The sequence below is a fragment of the Falco peregrinus genome, chromosome 1 (assembly GCF_023634155.1).
Source record: "Falco peregrinus isolate bFalPer1 chromosome 1, bFalPer1.pri, whole genome shotgun sequence".
Taxonomy (NCBI): domain Eukaryota; kingdom Metazoa; phylum Chordata; class Aves; order Falconiformes; family Falconidae; genus Falco; species Falco peregrinus.
The window spans coordinates 38,495,436-38,518,970 of NC_073721.1; the positions used below are offsets into that span (position 1 = coordinate 38,495,436).

Consider the following 23,535-nt stretch of genomic DNA (forward strand, 5'->3'; position numbering starts at 1 on the left):
GGAAGCAAGTTTGCCAAAGGAAACTTTTTATCCAAAGCAAATGTATTTGTATCTTTGTAAATTAATCTCTGAAGACAAAAGTTTTCTAAGCTCTATGGGCTGCTTTGTTAGCCAGAATACAAATAAACTAAACAAAACAAAACAAAACAAACCCCATAAACCACAACATCGTAAATATGATAAAGTGGGAGGTTATACATTTATTATTCAGTGTTGCACAAAGCTGATAAATACAAGATGAAAATGCTTAATAGTTCTGATGGTGTCTTGTTCACTTCTGTTTTTTGCTGTAAAGCCCGAGGGGCTCCGATACAGCCCCGCGGGGGGGAACAGCAGCACCAAGGAAGAGTAAAATTTTATGGGTGTGTGAGAAGTGTTGTTGCACGGGGGCCCTGGCTGGCTAGGAGCTTACTTTGCAATGTAAGGATGCACAGGAGCCTAGTGCAGGTGTGTAGGGACCATGTGGGGCTGAGAAATGGTTTTGGGAATATAGTATGAAAATCAGTTCTTGTTGTATAAATGAAAATTTGACTGCAACTACAGTAACTAGCACTTCTTGCATCTTAAAAGCAAATGGAAGTTCAGATGTTAATGAAGGAAAAATGACAGCTTAACCAATGATTGTATAAAACAAAGAGAAACTGTAAACCAAAAGGGATTTACAGAGTGAATTTGTATCTGCTACAGATGTATGTGTTACATCATCAGCAGAAAGCTGCCTGGCATGCTGCAGCAACTGTATACAGTGCAGCCTCTGATACATGTCACTGTACGTTTGTTGGTTTTACTTACTTTGACTTTTCTAAATAGTTACAGTAGGTATTATAGTCCATAATTAAATAGATAATGCTAATTAAACTTCAATTTGGTAATCCGTATACAATAATTTCACCTGTGCTGAAGTGATTGTGAATGTTTTTAGAAAAAAGATTGTCCAGAAGAAGGTTTTTAAATCAGAATATCTGTGAGTGGCAGGGCATAATAGCACAGGAAGAGGAGGCGAAATTAGTTCACCTACCCCGTAGTGTTGAGAATTAGAACCATCTCCTTGCCACTGTCATTCTGCCCTGGCTTTTCTTACTCTCTGTGCCTGTCAATACAAAAGTGTCCTCAAAAAAACCCAAGTGTGCTGCTTCAGACTTGTGGCCTGGCCCTGGAGCCCTGCAGGAGAAAACAGGATCAAAAGCTTAAGGTGGAACTGTCTAAATAACTACTGAAAAAGAGATGGAGGCTGAAGAGCAGGTGGAAGTGGGGACGGGCCAGCGGGGGTGGTGCGGGGAAGTCCTTCATTCTGCTCTGTCGTTGGTGCTTGCTATGCTAGAGCATTCCCATCCGTGCTCCTAGGCTAAGGGCTCTAGGATTCCCCCTGGAAAACGTAGTTCATCTCTGCTGCTAATTTTAAGCTCTTCAGTGGGAAAGCCAAGACAGTCCTTAAGCTGTGGTAAATAGAGGAAAAGATAAATTACATCTCGTAGGGAATGATGTGTAAAATCCTCTCGGGAGATAACCCGCTTAGAAAACAGTGATATCTGACAATAGTAAAAAGGAGCTGTTAGCAGAAACCAGGAACTGAACTGAGATAGTAGCAACAGAGGACTAATGGTTAGGTACAAATGCATATATACATTGATGTACATGTACATATTACATGTATGTATATGCACACATACATATATGTGTGTGCGTATGTGAATGATCTATATATTCTGTATATATTAATTTAGAAAATAGAAACACTTCCAAATTGAACCCTAAAAACTCATGAGCCTTGGCCCACGTGTTGGGTAGCGAGAACGAGATATACTGTAGTGCTTCAGTTCTGCAGCCATCAGGCAATCATAGTATGGATCTTCTGTATTGCCATCTTCTTAATAAACCAAGATGTGGAAAAAGGTTTAATTACTTTGAAATTACTCAGATGTGTGTTCCTTGAGCTTTGGTGGATCAGGAGGTTATACGCACAAGGGACCCAGTCCCCAGATGCAGTGCAGCTTCGTGGTACTTCGATGGTAAGCACGGAAACACAGGAAAACCACTCATGGAAAAAAGCGACCTGAAGGCTCCAGTGAAATTCAAAGACCTATTCTACCTCTGTCAGTACAGCTGCCCTAAATGTTTGTGTGTTAAACGCTTCCAGGATGGTTTCTCATCGCTCCCAGTCTCACTGCATCGTGTCATTTTTAGAACACGGATGAAATTCAACAGTATGAAACCTGAATTTTAGCTGCTCGTGCTAAATCCCAGATGCCTTCCGGCACCGGGGGACTACGCTTGGCCCTACAGTGCCAACAAACGTTGGTTCCACCAAGTCAGAACGTTACACGGGCTGGTAGAATTTTCAGTGAGAAGTGGTTGTAAGAGCTCCGTACAGAGGGGGTGAGGGAAGGAGCACACTGGTTCCCCACTAACAGCCCTTGCATTCTCTTTGTGAAGTAAAACTCAGAGCAGCCAGGCACTGGCCAGAGCAGCCGTCCTTCCCTTACCGACCCGGTCAGGCAAAGCCCAAACTCCCATTTTCTCCTCCTGGACCACCACTTCCACTAAGTTTTTTAATGACCAGTTTTACAGGCACAAAAGACAGAAGCAACTTGTTTTAATCTTCTGGTTGAGAAATGTTGCACTTTTTCCTGTTCAGAAAAATGCAGAAATAACTGTTGTTTTGCTTTAGTATTTCTGCTGCTTTGACTTGCTGCTGCTCTACACCGTTACCCACTGCTCCATTACCATTAAGGGTCACAAGCTGACATTTGTACAAATGCATTTTTATTCTTTCAACAGAACCAAAGAAAAGTTGAAAACATTAGACTATACAATACATTTTGGTTTATAAACAAAGTTTTATAGTGGTAAAACATTTCTAAGTGACATTCATGGTCTCTTTCGATTTTTTGCTGCATTTCAGGTCTGAAGACCAATAGTGTTCAAAAAAGCAGTAATTGCATAAGGTGGACAAGTATCTTAGCTGCTACAAAACAGTTCAAGAACTTAGAGCAAACATTCTGGAAGAATATCAAAGGCAACCATGATTCATAACTTTCCTGCAAACATTCCTCAAGAAACAAAAACTGATCTTTGGCATAAAAAATTATGTATTAAAGGCATTAGTAATATTGCATTAATATCAGTCAAGCAACTAAACAGTGATGCTAAAAAAAAAAATATCTCACAGAGAAGCTTGAATTGGGGGCGGGGAAGGGAAACATGAGGAGCATTGAAAAGTAATACGGGAAGACTATTTAGAAAATCCCTTCAAAATAACCTCTACCTATTCAGTGTTATTTACTATTAAATAGAAATTACTAGATCACCATTCTGTTAGAGAGCTGGTATAAACCAACCAAATGCAAGACATTCAGGTTAAGGCTCTGGCACCCCGGCCTCCCTCTTCCCCTTGCAGGTAACCGCAGGAAGGGAACGCTACGGGAAGACCCCAGGTACCGCGTATTCCCTAACAGCCAGCACACGGAGCCGGTTACAGGCGCTCACTGCCCCTGCCCGGCTCCGTTTGAGGCAGATTTATCGCAATCGCTTTAACTTCCCTTTTTAGCCATCAGTGCATCGAGGCGGGGGCAGGGAGCGAGCCCAGGGCAGAGTGACACTGCCAGGGGCAAAGGACAGGCACCTGCCCGGTGGCTCTTCCTTCCAGCTGCTGCCACTGAGCAGTTTTTCCACGAGGGCACTTCTGTTAAGAGTGGGTCTGATCGTGCCACGATTGCCAGGGAATGCAGAGGGCAGCGGGTCTGGGCAAAGCGTTCCTCGCACGTGTACGGAGACTCGTGCTAAAATAATTCTCCGTTCTGTCAAATGCCAAAAGAGGCTGCAGAGCAATTAAAAGAATGTGTGTGTGAATATATATTCGTATGTGTGAAGGCATGTTCAGTTACGGAAGGATAAGAACACCCCCCAAGACTATTTTAGTAACTGGAGGGTTGTTTGGGGTTTTTTTATTGTCATTTTGTCTGGGGTTTTTTAAAGATACAGTAAACACTTTGTTCGATTCACTATTAATAGAACTTGATAAAGATTCTGAGCCTCCAAACTCCCGCTGTCAAGACCAGTAAAAATCCCCCAGTACGTTCAGCCCTAGGAACCACTGTTTGCTGGTAGCCATCAGACTACCTGGAAAGGGTTTCATGGCCCTGCAGCGCTTGGCTTTCAGAAAGCTCATGCATTGTTGTAAACAAGGGCAGTGAAGCAAAAGCTCTTTTTCAATTGACGATCTTTCGATTCCCGCCTTGAGTGGCTGGAGTAACATTAGATGGAGGGAAGAGTTAAAAAAGAATTAACTGCTTGTGCTCATTTGGTTTTCAAAAGGAAAGAGCCAGCACTGGAGCATTGGGCATATTCTGGTCCTGGACATGCAGCTACCTTAAGGGAACCAGGAGTTTTCAGCTCAATGCATTGCTGAACTGAGCAAGAAGGGAAGAGTTCCATGATTTAAGGTCTCCAGCTGTAAGGCTCAAGCTGCCAACAGTGTGCCACCAACATCCCTGGCGACGCATTTCAGTACGGACCAAGAGCCCTGGAGCGCCTACCCACAAGGTGATGGGGGGCTGACAAAGACAGCTCCAGTTTTTGTCAAAAGTACTGTTGCCATGCAAAAATCAAAAGCAAAAAAATACCATTTCAGACATGGAATTTTAGTCCTCGGTTTACAACTGTTCTGCTGCCCCTCCTTTAAATGAACCCACACACACCTTCCATCATTTCTGCATGGTTTAAGAACAGCCAGCTAAAATCCTGTGGAAAAGTTGAATGTTTCTGTATCGATCGTCCCTAAAAAAACCTGCCAAGTAACCAGTCGTGTCCTAGACTCTCATCACTAAGCTTAAAGTGAGGTCCACGTTTTATATCATCATGTGGGAACTACTGGAATACACAGTGCATAAATGAAATGTGCTTCTGGGAGTACGGAACTCATGAAGAGACTCTTCAAAAGGAAAAAAAAAAGATAAAGGATAAGAACTGTCTACTGTCGGAAGCAGTTTTGAGGTGTTTGATATCAAACGCGTTCCGAAGACATTTGAAATGCATTCTCTTATAATTCACACCCTTAGAATGGGGCATCAGCATAAACTAATCTTAAGCTCACGTATACAGCACCTGCTGCCGTGACTGTATCTCTTCTGTTTCCAAAAAAAAAAGGCATTTTATGTTACAGAAAACGATACTCCTGTGGTGTTTACTGATACCAAGGGGTCTTTCTGACCCAGCGAAGAGTGAATCCAGCATCTGTTCTTATCTTAATGGACGCTGCTTCAGCTTCTCTCACAGTTTCCTTCACAGACTGCATGAGGTTCTGGGCATTATGAACCAACATCTCCGTTGCCTGTCAAGAAAAAGAAAACTCGCCAGTAGATCAGTGAATGCCATGTGCAGGACAGCAGCATGGACACCCACTGTGCACGAGGGCTCCCAGTACAAACATCTAAATTAGTTTATTGCCGATTTAAACCGTGAAGAAGGAAATGAAACCACTAGCCTCTGGAAACCAGCAAGTGTTATCCCTGACTCAGAACAAGACTTCCCCATTTCTCACTGTGTATTTGTTCAAAATCTGAATAAGAGCTTAGTGTCTCAAAGCGGAATCATCTCCCTCAGAAGCCCAAACTGCAGGATTTCAACGGAAAACACGCATTTGGAAGGTAACACAAGTGCACGGCAAGCGCTCGCCATGTTGCTGGAGAATCAGCTGAAGTACGACCCACCAGAGCGTGCTGCTACGCCTCCCTCGTCAAACCCGCTCTGGAAGGCAAGTTCTCCCCTTGGCTTGCTTTTCACTCTTACTTAAATCAAGGAGACGAACCAACTGTTCGTATAAAAGTTTGAACCAGAGAAGCTTTTTGGCTTGGGAAGGATTTTGTGTTCCTCTATTAAACTGTAGCTTTTGAGCCAGAAAGCAAGGTGCTTTGCTAAAATTATCTTCACTGAACAGGTGAGGTAAGCTTCCAAACACCGAGTTCCCAGAACAGCTGATAGTACGTGTTGTATATTCTTCCCCATAAAACTGATCAGCAATTCCACGCTACCATCAATTTTTACACTTCTTACCTGCTCCGACTCTTCATCGCTGATGTTGGTTCTGCCCAGCATGGTAGCTTTGACAGTGGAGAGAATTTTCAGTTGTGTGCTGATGGTTGGGATTCGCTCACAGACCTAAGGAAGGAATGGGGATAAAAACCACTTGGCATTGTAAAGTGAAGCCATACATTATCTGTTGTGTTTTCAGATATAGTTTCTTGTTTTGTTTTACTACCAGATAAGGAATAAGCACGGAGGCAACCTTATAACCTTTAAGACTGTCTGACAAATACTGGTAGGATACTTGAATCTGATTTTACATGCTTTAGGATTTTTTTGGGATGGAGCCAACTTTTTTCCTTTCTTCAAGATATTCTTTCCAAGGTCTGCTTGGTTAGGAATGGGATGACGTATATTTAGCTAAGACTGCAAAACTAAGGAGTGTTATATTTCTGCTACTACCCTTTGACACGAAGGAGTGAGTAGATGAAATACAAAGCAACACAGGCTTAGGTCAGAGCAGTGTTCCTAGCACAGTATTTTTCAAAACCTCTTTGGACACAAGCATCTTCCACTCACCTGTAAACAAATCCTGACTTCACAGAATATATACGGCCATGGGATCTAAAAACAGACACAGAACCTGACAAAGCTTTACAAGCCCAGGATGTACACGATGTACTGCCACAACTCCTGTGCTCGCTCACGCTAAGGCACAGAAAAAAGTATTTGAGGCATTTACAACCCATTACCTGCAAGAGGTTTGTTCTTATGCGCTTGTCAGTGCACTGCTTTGCCACCTCTTTGGCTAATCGAGTGACTTCATCCGACGCCTTAGCAATATCCTTCGCGCACTGAATAAGGGCGCGCTTGTTTCCACTGCCTCCTCTCACCAGGCGCGACATCTCTGCCATTAGCAGCGCCATTCGTTTAGCGGCAGCAATGATGTCATTACCCTGAAGAGAACAACACGAGTTAGTGTTCATGCCGGGGCAGAAGCTTCACAGACGTCACGACAACAGCAGCGTACATTTTGGTAGCAACCCTTTCAAGAACTTAAGGATGGAAGAACCATTTGTGACAGAAGAGGTTTCTTCAAGGAACAGGAAAGATCTGTACTAATTATAGGTTTCTGACATTTTTCTTTCTAACACTCAGGAAAAAAGGTTCGCTTCAAAACTGGAAAAGAAGTGGTAAAAAAAAAAGTGTTAGTTTGTCCATGGAATGAGAGTTACTGCTCTGCTGGCTAGGTTTTAAGATAAAGCATGTTATTAGCATTTGAAATTCCAGATTTCCCATAAAAGGCTTTTTTTTCAATTAAAAAAAAAAGGTGCTAAATAGCTTGTTAAACTAAATAGCACTAATTAAGTTAAATAATTAGTCATAACAGTCAAGCATAAAATTTCCAGTGACATCTGAAATTGAAGCAGTGAAAGCATCAGAGCTATGTTGCTATAATGCTAAAGGACAAATGGAAGAGAATCTGTAACATACAAAAACTTTTGTCACAGGGAGATGCAACGATTACTTTTTTTTTAAGGTTATTTCTTGAAAGTAAGTCTTCCTTTTTGACAAAATCTCCCCCTTTAAAATAAAGCTTCCAGGGGAGAAGAACATAGGCGCTCAAAAGATAATCTAGAGACATTTCTTCATTAAAATCCAGGTTTCCTGTACATCAAAATTACAGTCACAGAAATACTCCTGAGAGATTAAGTAGGACTGAGGCTAAACCATTCCTTCTACACTGTTCCAGAGAGAAACCTAGTGCAAGGACAAGCAGACCCAGAGGATCAGTTGTTAGTAGTCTGTTAGTGTATGTAGGGACAAAAGCGAACTCTTTGGTGCCATGAAGCATCCCTATTGTGTGGGTGAAATATCAGCAGGGTGAGTTTAAGTATTAGCACGCTCTTTCCTCAGCATAATTGCACAACTAATGACCGATGCAGTTCGCAGCAGCGAGTACACAGTGAGAACCCAGCTTAGCACATGTATTCTCTATCCCTGTGGACATACCTCCCTGACTCACTACCAGCAAATTCAAGTCATCCCAGATATTTTACAAATACAGGCGACAAAAAGCTGAACTATTTGTTACCGTGACCTAAAAGCTAAACAGTTTGCTAGTGTAACCAGACAGGATACAAATGACATAACACAAAGCTTTTCCATGTTTTCACGTAGGAGGACCAAGAAATGAGGACCAGTGTCATTTACGAAGCCCTCTAACAAGTTATCCAAGCATCAGAATCTGAAAAGGACAAGAACAATTTTAAAGCCCTTTTTATTAGAATAGTTTAGTATGTCTATCTACGTCAACATATGCACGCACATACACACATACATACACACACATCCCTAACCCTTTTTTGTTATGGGACACCAACCTTATTTTTTGCAGCATGCTATATGAAAAGTGACCAGTCTTGCAAACATTTGTGTTCAGACAGAAGAGACAGGCTACTTGTGAATGTCTGAACCTCAGTTAGATTTCCACGGGTTCCATATAAACACACCCTCAATTCAGCAGCTACCAGCATTCAGTGCAGCTTCTTCATAAAAGAATTCTCTCAAGACCAGCAACTGCAATACAGCCAAGTGCAAGCCAGCAGACAGTCAGTCGTCCTCCATAAACACTGCCACACAAAGCCATTCCTCCTTGGAAGGTATTTTAATTGCTGGCATCAATGGAAGCAAAGCACAACAGACACGTTAAATGACTTCTTGACTGCTGTATACTCTGCTGTATCTGGAAGTCATTAAGAAACCATTAACCATGGCTTCCCAGGTAGCCCAAACGAATGAAAAAAAGAACGGGGCAGGGGGAGGGAAGACGACCCCTACAACAGTCTGAAAACTGCCATAACAGAGAAGAACAGGCAGGTGCAAAGGGAGAGGAAGCCGCTGAATATTAATAAGTGACCCAAATCAAGCTTCAATCCGGCACTGACAAACAGATCTAGCAACTTGTGAAGCCACTCTCAGTCCTTAGAATGAAGTGCAGACACACTTATTCATTCAGAATGGCCGGGCCCAGCAGGGATCAAGAGTGATGCAAATGTGTCAGCGTTCCAAATGGCTGGATGCACACGGATCAGTCCCCGGGGAGACTCAGGAGTACCTTACTAGACCACTTGGTTGCTTCCCGATGTAGAGACTGAGCAGCAGCCAGAATGGGCTGGTTAACAGGCTGATTGGTTGGCATTAACAGCAGCTCAGGCTCGTAATCATCTTCAATGTCAGAGGGGAGAGTGAATTCAACATCTGCATCATCCTCCTCAGCTATATCTACACCAGCCTCAGCCGCTTCATTAATCACAGTCACATCAGGCTTTGCAGGTGGCAGCAAGGGTGGAGAAACAGGACAGTTAGTACAAGAAGCAGAATTTGGTAGAAGAGCATGAACTGAGCTGTTTTAGTGACCAAAACATCCTCTTGGTCTCCCAGGATCTGATACGGCAGCTCTCTGTTCAGGTCAGAGGGAGGAGGGGAAGGAATACAAGATGAGTGGAAGGAAACAAACATTTCACCTGTGAAGCGAAGTTACCAAAAATTTTAAGAAGTTACAGTTCAAAGATGCAGCAACAGTTTTCATCAGAGCGTACAGCTTCTACAGACAGAGGCTGGCTTGGAGAACAACATTTTACTGGCAAGACAATGGTGAAATGAATGGAGTTTCCGTTTCCATGAAAGCCGTTTCGACTGCATAGAAGCAGGCACAGCAGCCGATGACTGTGGTATCTGTGCCGATATAAAGCTTTGTATGGAAACCCGTTCATGTGTATGTTGCAAGGAGAGAGCGCAGCATGATAACAGAAAAAACACGGACGCTGCTTGCTGTAGGGTTTAAAAAAAAGAGAAAAAAAGGTGGGACAAGGGACACTGTAGAAGCGAGTATTGAACTACCGCAGATAATATGGAAAAGAAAAAAAGTATTATGGGAAGAGGAGGTGATGCTGAATGCTATTAATGCTGTAGATATTACAGTTCTTAAAACCAGACTGGTACAGAATCAGTAGAATAAGAGGATTATGAAGCATGTGATACTGTTTTGCCACAATATGTTGTATCCATTACCTTAAAGAAAAAAGAGGATGCAAGTATATTATAAATATAAAATATATTAATATATTAAATATATTGTGTTAGGATAGATCCCAAGGAAGAGGTAAGTGTTATAACAATACAGACATTTATAATACAGCAACATTTCAATACAAAAACATTCTACAAGTTTGCTAACTGTATTTCTTTTGACTAAAGCCAAGAGCGATAGAAGTCAAACTACCCCTACCAAAAACTACGTGTTTTCAGCTGTGTTTTGCTTAAGATATGGCCTTTTATAGAAAAAACATCTACACGAATAAAAACACATTGAAGCTTTGGAAGGAAGCTGTAACTTTTACATACTGCCAAATTCACCCATCTTCAAAGACAACTTCTGTTTATGTCTTAATCTAATGAAAAGTTTCCAAATATCCCTCATTCTGTGATTTATCCGGATGAGTGGAAAGGCAGGGGAAGCTAAAGCAATAGGCAGTGTTCAGTTTGTGCTCCAGGAGAAACATGGCGTACACAAAAGCCCAGAATCCACACAGCAGAGCTTTTGTAAAGATAGAGAAAAACTAAATCCATTTTAAATCTTACAAGAATGAAGAATGTTATCAATTTTTTTTTTAAGACTAAGCACTTGTTCGTCCCCACTATAAGCGTAACACATGATGAAGTCCCAGCAGACTAATGTAATTGGGCAAAAAAAGTAGAAGACAGTTGACACACAGTCTGGTGCGATTTAGTATGAGCAAGACCTTACATTTCCGTCTTTCCAGGTCTAACCCATACTCCTCAGCACCACTGTCCATCAGTCCCTCTTCCACCCAGTAAGTGACTTCAGAGACTACAAAAATGTTTTTAAAAAGAACTTCTTCCCCCAAAACTACTGTCAGAGTAACTGTACTCATTACTAAAATGGGACTTCTAAAAAAGAATTAAAAGGACAAACGTAGGTCTCAAATCAAAGAAACAGCAATGAAAACAGTGGTTCATAAAAGTAAAGGCACTAAGCTTAGAGCTTTCATAATCAAGGAGTTTTAAGGTCTGCTGCTTGACTCTGATAAATATTTTAACAGTTGTGCTATTTAATTTAGCTTGTGTATAGTATGTGTAAGTAATTTAGCGTGTATCTAGTAAAAGCATTTTATAACCTATTGTGTATTGTTGTTACCATTTTATGATTCAAACATCAAAACACTTTTAGGAAGCTGAAATTAAGGCTTTTGGCCTCAAAACTACCTTCTGAGATGACTAATACGTTCCAGTACTATCCCTTCAGTAAGATAAATAGGTATTTGGTATATCCAGAAGTATGGGGAAAATAGAGCTTTTTGTTTTATGGAAGGGACACTCAAACAGATTTGCAGGACGACTTCATAGTGTTTTATCTGTCCTTCCAAAAGAGATGTTCTCAAAGCACAAAGCACTGAGGTTGATGCTGTAAGCCATTCAAGTTCATCTTCTCATTCACCGCCTACTTTGGCAGAGAAAAAAAGTGGAGATTTGTAAAAGCCAAATTTTGACCTTTAATTTATACCTGCAGAAGCCTAAATCTTGGGAGTTCTTACTCAGTTGTTGCCAGAGGTAGAATGTAGCTCTTGGGGGAACAAAAAGAGTGTAAGCAAAAAAGTTATATTAGCGTTTATAATACTGATGAGTTCGCGCTGCTTTGTCATAGCACTGAAATGGTAAATTAAATCCTTCGATTTTGACCTTGACAGCAAGTGTGACTCACTACAAAAAAGAATGAGACCAGTCTATCTATATATGGTCATTTTTCCAATCATAAATGTACCAGATTAACTACAAAGTAACTTGCAGCTCCTTCTGGAATTAAGACAAACCAGCTCACGATTCCTGCAGCTGGCATCTGCAACATCCATACAGACTTTTCAAAGTCACTTAGATATAGCAATGAGCTTGTCAGCCGAGAAAGGCGTAAGTATTAGTGGCTCTCTAGGCAATACCAGCACCAAGGATCACAAACAGCTTAGCGTACAAGGCATATTTGCCTTCACAGAGATATGATAATGAAGCATTCGAGCAATTCTGAGTATTAGAACGTTTGACCCTAGTTCACTCCAACATTGAAAGGGTTTCCAATTCCTCCTTCAGCAGTGTTTTTACTATTTGGTCTATAAAAGGCTTTCTCTGTCATTGAGACAGCTGACTTTGGACCAAACACACTAATAAAAAAATAAAAAAAAAGAAAAAGAAAAGAAAAGAAAATTCCTTTTGCCACAAGACAGCTGTAACAACATCTTACCTTGCTAGACCATTTCCGGGCTTCATCATGCAGCTGCCTAGCAGCCATCATCATGGGCTGATTAATAGCTTCTCCTGCTTTCTGCTCTGGGAACTCTTCATCCTTTTCTTCAGGTGGTGGTGGTCTGGGTGGGGGAACCTCACCTTCTGGAAGTGGCGGTTTTGGAGGAGCCAGTTCATCAGTCAGCTAAGAAAGGCAAAAATGTTACTTAGTGCAATGGAATAGTATATAGATTGAGTAAAGGATAGTGTCACGGCAAGATGTGATTGCGTGGCCCCATGCCTCATCCATTTTTTTCAAGTGCGCCCTGTTAAAGGAAATACAGTCTTTAAATCTCTTCTTTTGAAAGCTGGATTGGTATTTTTTTAGACTTAAGGTTGCTTGTATGCATGGCTGGCCAGACAATGCATTTTATTTCTAAGCAATAAAAATATACTCAAGTAGTGTCAGCATGCAATCCACATGTCAGTGACAACTGTGTATTGTATTACAAACTATGCTGCACTTACATGAAGCTGCTCAAGGTCAGGAGGAGGAGGGGGAAAATCTGGCTCCTGAGGCTGGAAGGCTTCTCTGACTTTGGCCACAGCTCCCAGAATTCTGTATCCAGAATCCAAGAAACTCTTCTGCAAACCTTAACAAAAATCCCATTACCAGTTTAATACCATCTTGTAATATTTAGAACTACAACACTACCCCAGAAAATTATTTCTATATCATACCGTGCCAAGTACACTTATATCTGGGAAAAAAATACATTTAAAAGCTACCAAATTGTTCACATGAATTTACATGTTTGAAATGTTATTGTCATATGCAACATGCATAAGATAAAGCCAAAGTAATTCCCCAAACAACTTTTAGAATAAAAGAAATTATGTAATATTTTCTTATATGAAGTAGTACTGCTGATAACTCATAACAAAACTTCTACTGAAGATTATGAAATCACATAATTAACTAGAATGCTGATTCCTTTTCCCTTGAATATGCCAAAGGTCTTTGACTGCATTTTAAAAGAGTAGGTTTCAGCAGTTAGTGGTACAACCCCGATTTCACCATTCTGGGATTTGAGCGTACACAATATTTGCGTAAAAGGTGACACACAGCTGTAGAAGACAAAAGGAGCACTACTTCACATCATCTTTAGCCAGTAAACAACACACCTGAAATCAGCTGACTGAACCCTTACCAGGATCAGAAATGTTTCCTGCCACAGCTTTAGCATCCATTACCATCGGTGATATAGTTTTGCTTAGCTCATCAGAGGCTGCTTTAACAGCCTCCCGGAATTTAGGATCTTCTGAATTTTCAACCTCCCGTTTTGCTACCAGTAGGATGCGGTTCGCTCGTCTGGCAATGCTGGTGGCACCAGCTACCAGCATCTGAGGTTGCATGTTGGCCATTGCAACTTTACATTTATCAAGATCTTTCTTAATAGCCTCTTCTGATGCATCCAACAGAGATTTAGTATCAATGGCTTCATCCACTAACCCTAGAATAAAAGTTAGACACGTTAATATTCTGGTTTCATCTGTGGAAAGGGATATTTGGTATTCCAGAGACTGTTCACAGCCATAAAAGTAAGTATTTCCAACTCAGGGGGTGGGGAGTGGCGGAAGGGGTCATGGGATTCAGACCAAATGTATTACTGCAGTTTTACTTGTGATTATGTGGCACTTCTGTCACAGTAACCATGCTCAAGCTTGCTCCCACCAATGACCTCCCAAGCTCTTACCCATCTACCACAGAATGCTGCTTGAGTCAAGAACTGGCTTACACCATATATGCAGCAGAGATTCCTTCCTCCCACCAAATGTCTTTAAGCATATTCAGTACTTTCCGTACCTCTCCCATTCATTCATAAGGAAAGATCCCTCCGGCTGCAGTTTTACTTAAGGGTGATATATAGCAATAAGGCAGTAAGATTTAAAATACCCACGATTTAATTAGGGGGTTGGAGAACGAGGTAGTATACAGTCAGATTAGCAGACCAGTGCGAAGGATCCGCACTTTGGAAGGACTGAAACATTGAAGTGCCTCAGCAAGATTCAGCACATCAGCAGCTTTCTTTTATTCACTGCTTTCATCAAGCTGGCATCATTCGGAGCATGTTTTCTTACCCCCACTTAATTATCTGTCCTCATTCAACGTACCAAGATTCTGCAGGAAACCCCCCCCAGTTTCTACAGTGATACACTGCTAGCACAGCAATCGCAGGAGGGAGTAACGCCATTCTGTTTTTCCCACAAAAGAACTAAAGCCAAATTTGCTCCCCTGCAGCTCAAAATTAACATGTATGAAGCAAGCTATTTTGTTTATGTTGTAACATATACATATTTCTGGATTTAGAGAGCTCATTCCCACTTCCCTTTATTTTTAATCAGTCATTACTCTTAGGCATGTTTCATCAATCCAAACAGAACGGGGAGAAAATCTATACCAGCTAGTTAGCCACAAGCATAATCTTCAACAAAAATTCTTAGTTTACCTGTCATTTTTTCTACATTATCAATCCATTGGTTTTTCATGGTCTCAAAATGTTCATAGGCAGCTTGATTTCCAGGATTTCTCAGGAGGATACGAGCAGCTGATACTACCTGCCAATGGAAACCGTTTTTAATTATAGAAGTATCAGTATGTAATGACTTCGCACACAGTCTTGGAAATGCTTGGGTTTTTTTCAGGACTGCACATGTAGGTCCTCATTTGGAAAACTAGTTCGTTGATTCTAGTTCAACATCTAGCTGCTCAAAGATTTATGCTGCTTCAGGAATTTGTTGATACAAATACTTTTTTTCTGGAACTCCAATTACACGTAATATATCTTAAAACCACTTCTTGAAAGCACTAAAGTATAATACTTCCTACACTGCCAAAATTTGAGATGCAAGTTTAATCTGGAAAAAATTAATTGAAGAGCATTTTTTCCACTTATTTTACTAAGCTTCAAAGTAGTTCAAGGATAAGTCAGTAACACTTCTGTCCAAAAGGTGAAGAGTTAGGCATGTCATTTAATCAGTTTGTTCTGCTTGGTATCATATACACAAATATTTGCCATTCCCTTTTAGGGGCGTCAGCACTATGTTCCTTGCTGGTGTTAACATTTCTCTAGAACAGAGGCATAAAGAAAAGTCCACAGAAGCTGTTCCCAGCCCTTTTAACATAAGCCCTTCAAGACAAAGGAAGCAAACCTGCGGGGTAAGTTCCCTTGCCGATTTCACTGTCGCCTGAATGCCCTCCACAGTAGTTTTATTCGCAGTTCCAACTGCAGCTGCTTTTTCTGCTGTAGCTCCCAGTCTAGCAGCATGATTTTCAAAGTTTGCTGCTCTTTCATCAAACACCTAGTTGTCAGAAGAGAAAAGCCATTAAAACCGCCTAACTTCCCTAAGAGAATACTATTTCTTCAAATTATCAAATACCAGAGACACCTTCGTAACATCCAAACTTAATTCATCTCCTGAGAGGATGAAAGAGGACACAAAAGCTTTGAAGCTGTTCTAATTTTTTAATCTTTACATTACTGGACTTTCTTTACTAACTCATTTGGGCAACAAAGCATATTACCACACTTTATAGCTTCGAGATATTAAGGTCACTAATTCCTGATGACTACTGCTTTAACACATACCACGTTAAAACCATTTTAGCTCACCGACATTACAAATCCATAATTCAAAAGTAACTACATCTGAAAGACAGATATGGGGTTTTACCCTAAAAAATTGAAGGTTCGCATTGGAAAAAACCTCCCTCCCTCCACAGTCCTTAGCTATTCAAGGCACAGAATACTTCGACAAAAAGCTATCCTGTCATAAAGCTAAATTCCCCAAGGCCTTAGGAATCGTTGTGACCATGTTTAAATCAACTAGCCAAACGGAGCTGCCAGTCAGAGTTTTAGACACTTCCTATGCACCCAGCAGCTTTGAAGTACAGGCAACATTATCCAGCAATAGAACAGATTAAATCTGTTGATCAATCCTGGCATAAATTTGACTATTATAATCAGCTTATATAATGCTGAGAGATACAGTCCCCTAACTGGTATGTCAGTGATTTTTGCACAAGAATTTTTAGCTTGCTGAAGGCAACGTGGTACAAACATCACAGGGAGAAATCTTTGACATTTACCAAAGTCAGAGACAATACAGTTTCCAGGGGTGTACAGCATACTTTGCAATCTCCAAGAGTCCCGAGAGATTTGCATGGCAATCATTATGCTGTCAGAATTAATAAGCATGTATCACAAGCTTGAGAAAAAAAAGTATCAATCCATTTTTCAAAATACTGCTTCATTTTTCAAAAGACCAATTCAGGCAAAATTAAACAATAACTGAAGTTTCACACGGGGGAAAGACCACCTGGGTATACTTGCCTCATCTCTATTGGGAGCATCAGAGGGAGCAGTGGCTGCTACTGCTAACAATTTAATAGGAGTTGTGGTGTCACTAAAAATGTCAGAAACCTCCTGGGTCATTGCCTCTTGCATCCGTGTTTTAAGGTCCTTTGGAAAAAAAAAAGAAAAAAAAGGAGTACAGGAATATTAAGTTTGTAGGTATTCAAATCCCATAAAACCTCTTCTACAAAAAAAAAAAAAAAAAAAAGAGCCCAAAACAATGGCAGCCATTAAGATACAATGATCTTAAAAGCATGATCAATGATTCATTCTTTATGTAATTTGAAATACAAGAAGCTTACGTACCGCTCCTTGAAGTGGCATCAGAAGCTATGAACAGCACGATTTGAGACCTTGCCCCTCAAATCTGCAATGTTAGCATGCTATTTTCTTTTAAAATTAACTTAAATTTTACTTCTGTAATTGTTCATTTGGAATTACCGCTTGATATCACGGCCTCCGCAGAAAGTTAGCTTTAAGCATCTCAGGTGAACCAACTGGGGGTTTGCTGCACTTTGTTTTTTATTGATGCCTCACACACACAAGCACTTTATCAGAGGAGTGCAAATACTTCAGCATGTCATGTGTTTCACTGCACAGGAGCAGATTTTTACCTTCAGCGAGTCCTGAAGCTGAGCAGCAATCGCCCTGGCCTGAGGGGATTCTCCCTCCCCTCTGGCCGCGAGGTCAGCCAGCTGGGCAGCCAGTTGGTCTACACGGTCACATTTGGCAAGCAGATCTTGACGATAGGGTCCCATCATGACATTGGCTAAACGACGGCCTTCTGCAACCAGACCCCGAATTGCTGCCTGGCCTACAATGCAAGAAGTGGTGTTGCATTAACAGACGGTGAAACAAAAAATTAAAAGCATAAATTGGATGCACCATGAAGAAAGTGATGTTTCAGAATTCTTGGGTTTAAGAACACTTTTCTAGGTAGTGGAAAGGATCTTCTGCAGTTTATCACTGAGTAACTGCAGTTCAAACCCATAGAAAAATTCAATTCTCATTATGTTCTTTTTGCTTATTACAGCAACTCTGGCTAGAGATGCATCTTTTTGAACTAGGGTGGTCTGACAGGAGTTAACCATGACGGCTGTCAGGTACTCCTACATAACTAGCCTATTGACTCCAATAGAGAGCACTTGGAAATTCCAAGCACTGCAATTCATCTCCGCATCATTACAAGTCATCAGAAGAGCAGGAAGAGGGGGAGAAAAGCCAAGTAGAAAACATACGTTAAAACCAAGGTGGGAAGAGCATGCAGAAGCACTTACCTACTCCCCGATCAGCAACTGTAGGATTGTCTATCCACCTTTGAGCTTGCTCAATCTTTCCCTCCAAATGGACAGCTGCTTTAACTGGCCTAGTATTTGCTACAGCCCTGTTTGTTTTGGACTGTAAATTCTGAAGTGATGTAGCTATTTGCTTAGCCAATGCACGGGCCTCAGGAGAGTCACCTTTCCCACTAAGGATTAAAAAGAAAAAAAAGGATAGTCACATAAAGATCATTTACAGCTTATCCCAAATTCAGCAGGAAGGCACAACGAAAGGTACTTCATCTGCTTAAATAAGGTAAAATTTGACACTTCAGTCTCCAAGCAAATAACGCAGATCTGTCATCCATAAACCCCTACCTCATGTTTCTCTGCTGCGGTACCTGGATATTACGTATGTTCAACAGAGCCCTGAGATGGGGGAAGGCATGGTACTGTCATTGATAATGCTGATTTATGACTTTGATTTCTCATACTCGTGGCTGTCTTATTAGCAACTGCAATAATGCCACACATATTACAAGCAGAAAAGTATACAGCAACAGACCCAAGGCTATATATAAACTTGAAAAGAGGTAAGCACGTCAAGGCCTCAAGCAGCTAAATCTCATGAAAATCTTGATTAAAGTTTTCAGCTGGTGAAGAAAGAAAAAATTTTCTCCATGTTGCAGCTGGTCATAGATGAAGATCACAGTTTCTACAATAACTGTTTCTCCACTTCCATTCTCAAGCATCCTCTTTGCAGAACTGATACAGAAATATCATGTCTTATATATAGTTTGCAGTTGCAGCTTAGAACACTGACACTGACTGAAGTGGTAGATATTCCAATGTGCCATTTAGTGAACTGCTTAGCAAAAAAAAGTGATGACATTTGTCTGTATAAACCAACTTAAATTTCCCATTACTTCATTCCTTTGAATTGCCTTGACAGTACAAAGGAGCTCACTTTCGGCTTCAGTTTGCCTGTCAAATATTCCACAGGTAGGAGCAAGAAAATATTTTCTATGTAATACCACTCTGGTTACTTTCTTTGGTGTTTTTGGGGGGTTTGGGGGTTTTGTTTTGTTTTTGAGGAGGGTAGTGCAAGCTGGGATTTGGAATAGAATTCATTAGGTTGAAGCATTAAAAAGGATACCATATTTTATAAATTGAATTTCTTAAAGAACATTAAAAAGTTAGCTTCCCCCTCCAGGAAGTGTAAAATTCTTCACATTCAGTTTTTACTAAATGCAGGACAGAAACTCAGAAGTATAAGATGTCCATTCCCAGTTCCTCTTTCAGAGGAAAATATATTCTCCAATTAATCTTCAATCATCTGATTTTGCTCAGCACTCTGAGCTGCAAATGAAAGTAATTCAAATAAATCAATGGTGATAAAATAATACGTACTGTCGTCGCAGATCTGACAGCTTAGCTGTCAAAGCAGAGATTTCACCCAAGGAACGAAGAATATCATCTCTTTCTTTAGGCTCCTCACATAATTCTGCGACTTTCCTCGCTTCAGCCATAATTCCCCGAATACATTCTTCTCCTTCGCTGCCCCCATTAGGGTCTGCAAGCCAATTCTTAAAAGAAAGAAGTTGCGTACGAGTGAAGATAAATAGTAACATTATTTCTATAGAGACTTTTAAACAAAAATAAATACCAATACAGCTTTCAAAACTTTATTTAACAGAAAATACATTTCAAAAACAATTTATTAGATACCATGAAGTTGTTCTGTTGTCTGACAGATCCTATGTTTTGAAAAAGATGTCAAACTAGATGGTATCTATTGAAAGATTTTACATTCTCTCTCTCTCTCTCTCCAACATTCGCCAACGGTTTTTTCAGAAGTAAAATTTAATGAGTGGCTCTAGAGACTCATGATCTGGCTTTCAGTAAAAGAAAAAACAAAACGCAGATGCTCTTTACAAAGCTTTTCCTAAAAAGTCTCATCATTTTATTCAATATTATAAATAATATTAATGTATTTTATATATATATTTATAATTATATAGACATATACACATTCAGATAAGGTATATATAGAATTTCATTATTTTATGACCAACATCATCCCTGGGTAATAGGCTGACCACTAAGAGAAATTTAAGAGTTACAAAAAGAAAGGATCAACTAAAAGAAAAAGTAGTTTCATTACCATTGTTTTGGTTTTGTCATGAGTACAAAGTTCTAAATCCTGAACTCTGCTCCCAAAACATTGCCCAAGGAAAGGGCTCACAGGTAAATCTGTGCAGTCTGAAACTCCTCTTTTCTTTAATAAAGATCAGTTTATGTCCAAATTTAAGGTGTTTCCTCTTTTTAATGTCATAACCTTGAAATTTTTAGCAATGCTAGAAAAATTACAAAAAAATGATCATAAACTGTAGAAAAACTCATAGCACCCTGTAAACTACTGAATTTAAGATTTTTCTTTGTAAAAGCAAGTATCTCCTATACGTTTTTCCTAACAAGTAATTGTTGTGCTTGGAAACAACTACCATAGTTCAGTATAGCAGCTCTAACAACAGTAATGCAATCATGTTCTGATGTATTTATTAAATCATTAGTGGTACCTGAGCAGCATCAATCTTCTTAGCAATTGCCTGCTTCGAGTTCGTCATGGCCTCCAGTTTGCGGGCTGCATTCTCCACTTTTGCAGTGAGCAAATCCAGACCTTGAGAGACCTGCTGTGCTTTCTGCATAGCCATGGGTGTCGCACCCTGCCCTCTGCCCGAGACAAAAAGAGCACCACAGATTCAGCTCAGGATTGAACAAAGCTCTTTTCTAATGATGAGGCAACAAAACCTGTTTACGAGCTTTCCCATCAATTATTGCAAGAGATACAGTATTCAATCAGGTATTTTTTTTCTGTGGGAAAACAAAAATAACTGAGGAGAAACACCACAATAAGAAGAGTTTAAAACTAATAGCATATTTTCTCATTTCCAGAACTGGACTTATAGCATCCTCAGAAGAATGAATATTTCAAGTGTCCCAAACGAAGGTTATTTGAGGGTACAGGTCCATTAAAGTACCCACGGCAAGGCCTGTTATCTCCTCATTTATAGATCGCTGCAAGTCAGTCAGAACATGCAGGAGTGATGTCACCATACCTGAGGGAGGACAGCAAGTCCGTAAGTGAAAACAAGATGCCTCAGTTGCCTCAATCACATTGACAAAGTAGATTAAAGGTTATGGGCTGTCAGTAAAACTTCTTAAAATGGTGAAAAGGGAGCTAGCAATACAAATTTACAGGACTGCAAAAAACAATTTGAGCACTACCACTGTTTGTTCAAATGCTTAGGAGTTAAACGCTGGATAGAAAGATAACTTCAGATACATATGCCTGAGAACATTAGTTTTGCATAAGAAATCTCATACTTCATTCCAAAATAACCCAACTACTGGAAAGCTTTTTGAGCGTGTTAACCTTATCAAACTACTAACTTTAAAAAGACCATAGTAATTGGAAGGATGAAAAGCATGCCTCTGAGATGCTAAGGTGTATTTACACAGTCAGGCCAGAATCTCAAGATACGTTTCTTTATAATCTTTTTTCTCACAGGCTGCATTGAATTTATTTACACATTAAACCAGCAAATAAACTTCTTTGTTAGTAATACTTAGTTCTGTCTCTTGCTCCACCTCCAAATATTTCACACAATACGAAGCTGACACCAGCTGCTACCTTACAAGAAAAGCAAGAGTTTAGCCTAACTTCCAACACTCCGTGCAAATACGGGTACACAGCAGCTCTTACGTTCTCTCAGATCAATCAGCTGGAAATCCAAGATAAACTATAACCAGCTTCCCATCCATTACCACTGTTATAACTAATATACATCAGTTTAATGACTATAACCAGTGTTCCTAAATTTTGGCCTGTTTTGCATTTATATAGCAAACTAACCACTCTTCATGGAATTAAGTTATAGAACTGTTCCAAGCTTGTGTACGTATCATTGCAACACTTGCGAGCCTGGCAGTCTATGGATTTAAAGTGATGGCAGGGAATCTGTTCTTAAGGTAATTCAAAACACAGTTCTCCAGACACTTTGCATTTGCTCACATCCTGCACTTCACAAGAGCCTTAAGTCAGAAAAGCTGCTTATTTTCATAGAATCATAGAATGGGTTGCATTGGAAGGGACCTTGAAGATCTTCTAGTTCCAACCCCCTGCCGTGGGCACCTTCCACCAGCCCAGGCTGCCCAAAGCCCTGTCCAGCTTGGCCTTGTGCACTGCCAGGGATGGGGCACCCACAGCTACTGTCTCCCCAGTTTAGAGACAAGGATGCCATGCAGGACCTAAAAGCTTTATTTTTATTGTAATAAATAAAAACATCCTAACTTGCATTGCTTTCTTTAATTGAAAGACACATTAACATTTAGGATAAAATATAATACCACAAGACCATTACCTATATCCCTAATGGATCGCAATTAGTAGTTTTCTGGGGTATGAGTGTTATATTTTTAGAGGGGTGGGGAGAAGTGTTAAAACAAAATAAAGAAACCAGTGTTAGAGAACTCTAGCTTAACGATTTACTACATTGATAAGCAGCTGAAAAACTCCTTATACTCAAAGGAAGGGTTATAGTGTTCAAATTACATGGAATAGTTATTTCTTAGCTCATTGCCTTTATGCCTTCACAAGGGATTATCATGCTTCCTACTTTCTGGCCAAAGAACAAAAGGCCATAGTACCCAACATTAAAAATATACAGTACATTTAAAGAGACTCATCTGCTGCCTAAAACCAAAACCAAAACCCCTTAAATTCAAAACACCATTGTGAAAGAATAACCAATTTCTAATGAGGAGGCAGAAGACTGATAACAGGCTCTGGTTAAACAAAACTCTGCAAGAAACGCACATGGAGTTCAGTAGAATTTATCAGTGCCTGACAACTTCAACAACTACTGCTTGTAGTCTAACATCCCCACAAACACCTAAAAACTAGAATATTCATCTATCTTATAGTTATTGGGGTATATCCTCATTGGAGAACAGATTTAACAGAGTTTAAAATTTCATTTCTGCCTAATTTGGAGGAAGGTTATGTGTTTGACATTAAAAAAACTCCAAATTATCTACCTGAGCAATTTTGCTCATCGTATTACATAATTAAGATTTCACATATTAGAACATATTAATATTTTCAGAAAAGATTGAAGTAAAAAAAGGCAAAATATAGCTACTGGCCTGCACTCCTACAGGTGAGGGAGTGACACAACTGCAAGTTCAGAAAAACTGTTTTAACAGTACTGGAAGATTGTGTGTTAAAAGTAATAGATTTACCTTGCTCGGAGGTCTGCCAGTTGATCAGTCATCTGGCCCAGAGTTTTGCATGTTCCCAGAATCTCTCTGCGTTCTTTGCCTGCACACAGTTCTCCTGCTTTTCCCGCTTCATCAAGGATCTGCCTGATTGCCTGCTCACCAACATCACCTAAGACGCAGAGTTAGTTAGTAAAACAAGCAAGACATTCCTTGACATGTATCAGTAAACTGCTAGTCTCATCATGTCCCATCACATTAAT

General features: G+C 40.2%; 1 protein-coding gene across 3 annotated transcripts in view; it reads right to left on the reverse strand.

The window, feature by feature from the left end:
* Nucleotides 1–2,741: 2,741 nt before the first annotated feature.
* Nucleotides 2,742–23,535, reverse strand: part of VCL (vinculin) — a 60,329-nt gene continuing 39,535 nt past the window's right edge. For 2 of the 3 annotated variants that reach the window (XM_005229747.4, XM_027789941.2), the window contains 14 exons: nucleotides 23,297–23,444; nucleotides 20,572–20,725; nucleotides 19,403–19,578; nucleotides 18,011–18,201; nucleotides 17,348–17,547; nucleotides 16,713–16,841; nucleotides 15,532–15,681; nucleotides 14,829–14,937; nucleotides 13,530–13,832; nucleotides 12,847–12,971; nucleotides 12,338–12,523; nucleotides 6,774–6,977; nucleotides 6,052–6,156; nucleotides 2,742–5,329 (listed from right to left, as the gene is read on the reverse strand). In XM_005229747.4, coding sequence (XP_005229804.1) covers nucleotides 5,183–5,329; nucleotides 6,052–6,156; nucleotides 6,774–6,977; nucleotides 12,338–12,523; nucleotides 12,847–12,971; nucleotides 13,530–13,832; nucleotides 14,829–14,937; nucleotides 15,532–15,681; nucleotides 16,713–16,841; nucleotides 17,348–17,547; nucleotides 18,011–18,201; nucleotides 19,403–19,578; nucleotides 20,572–20,725; nucleotides 23,297–23,444 — 2,327 coding nt within the window. In that variant the 3' untranslated portion in view covers nucleotides 2,742–5,182. Of the gene's footprint in view, nucleotides 5,330–6,051; nucleotides 6,157–6,773; nucleotides 6,978–9,139; nucleotides 9,350–12,337; nucleotides 12,524–12,846; nucleotides 12,972–13,529; nucleotides 13,833–14,828; nucleotides 14,938–15,531; nucleotides 15,682–16,712; nucleotides 16,842–17,347; nucleotides 17,548–18,010; nucleotides 18,202–19,402; nucleotides 19,579–20,571; nucleotides 20,726–23,296; nucleotides 23,445–23,535 lie in introns of all 3 variants that reach the window. The other variant, XM_005229746.4, reaches the window with a different exon arrangement.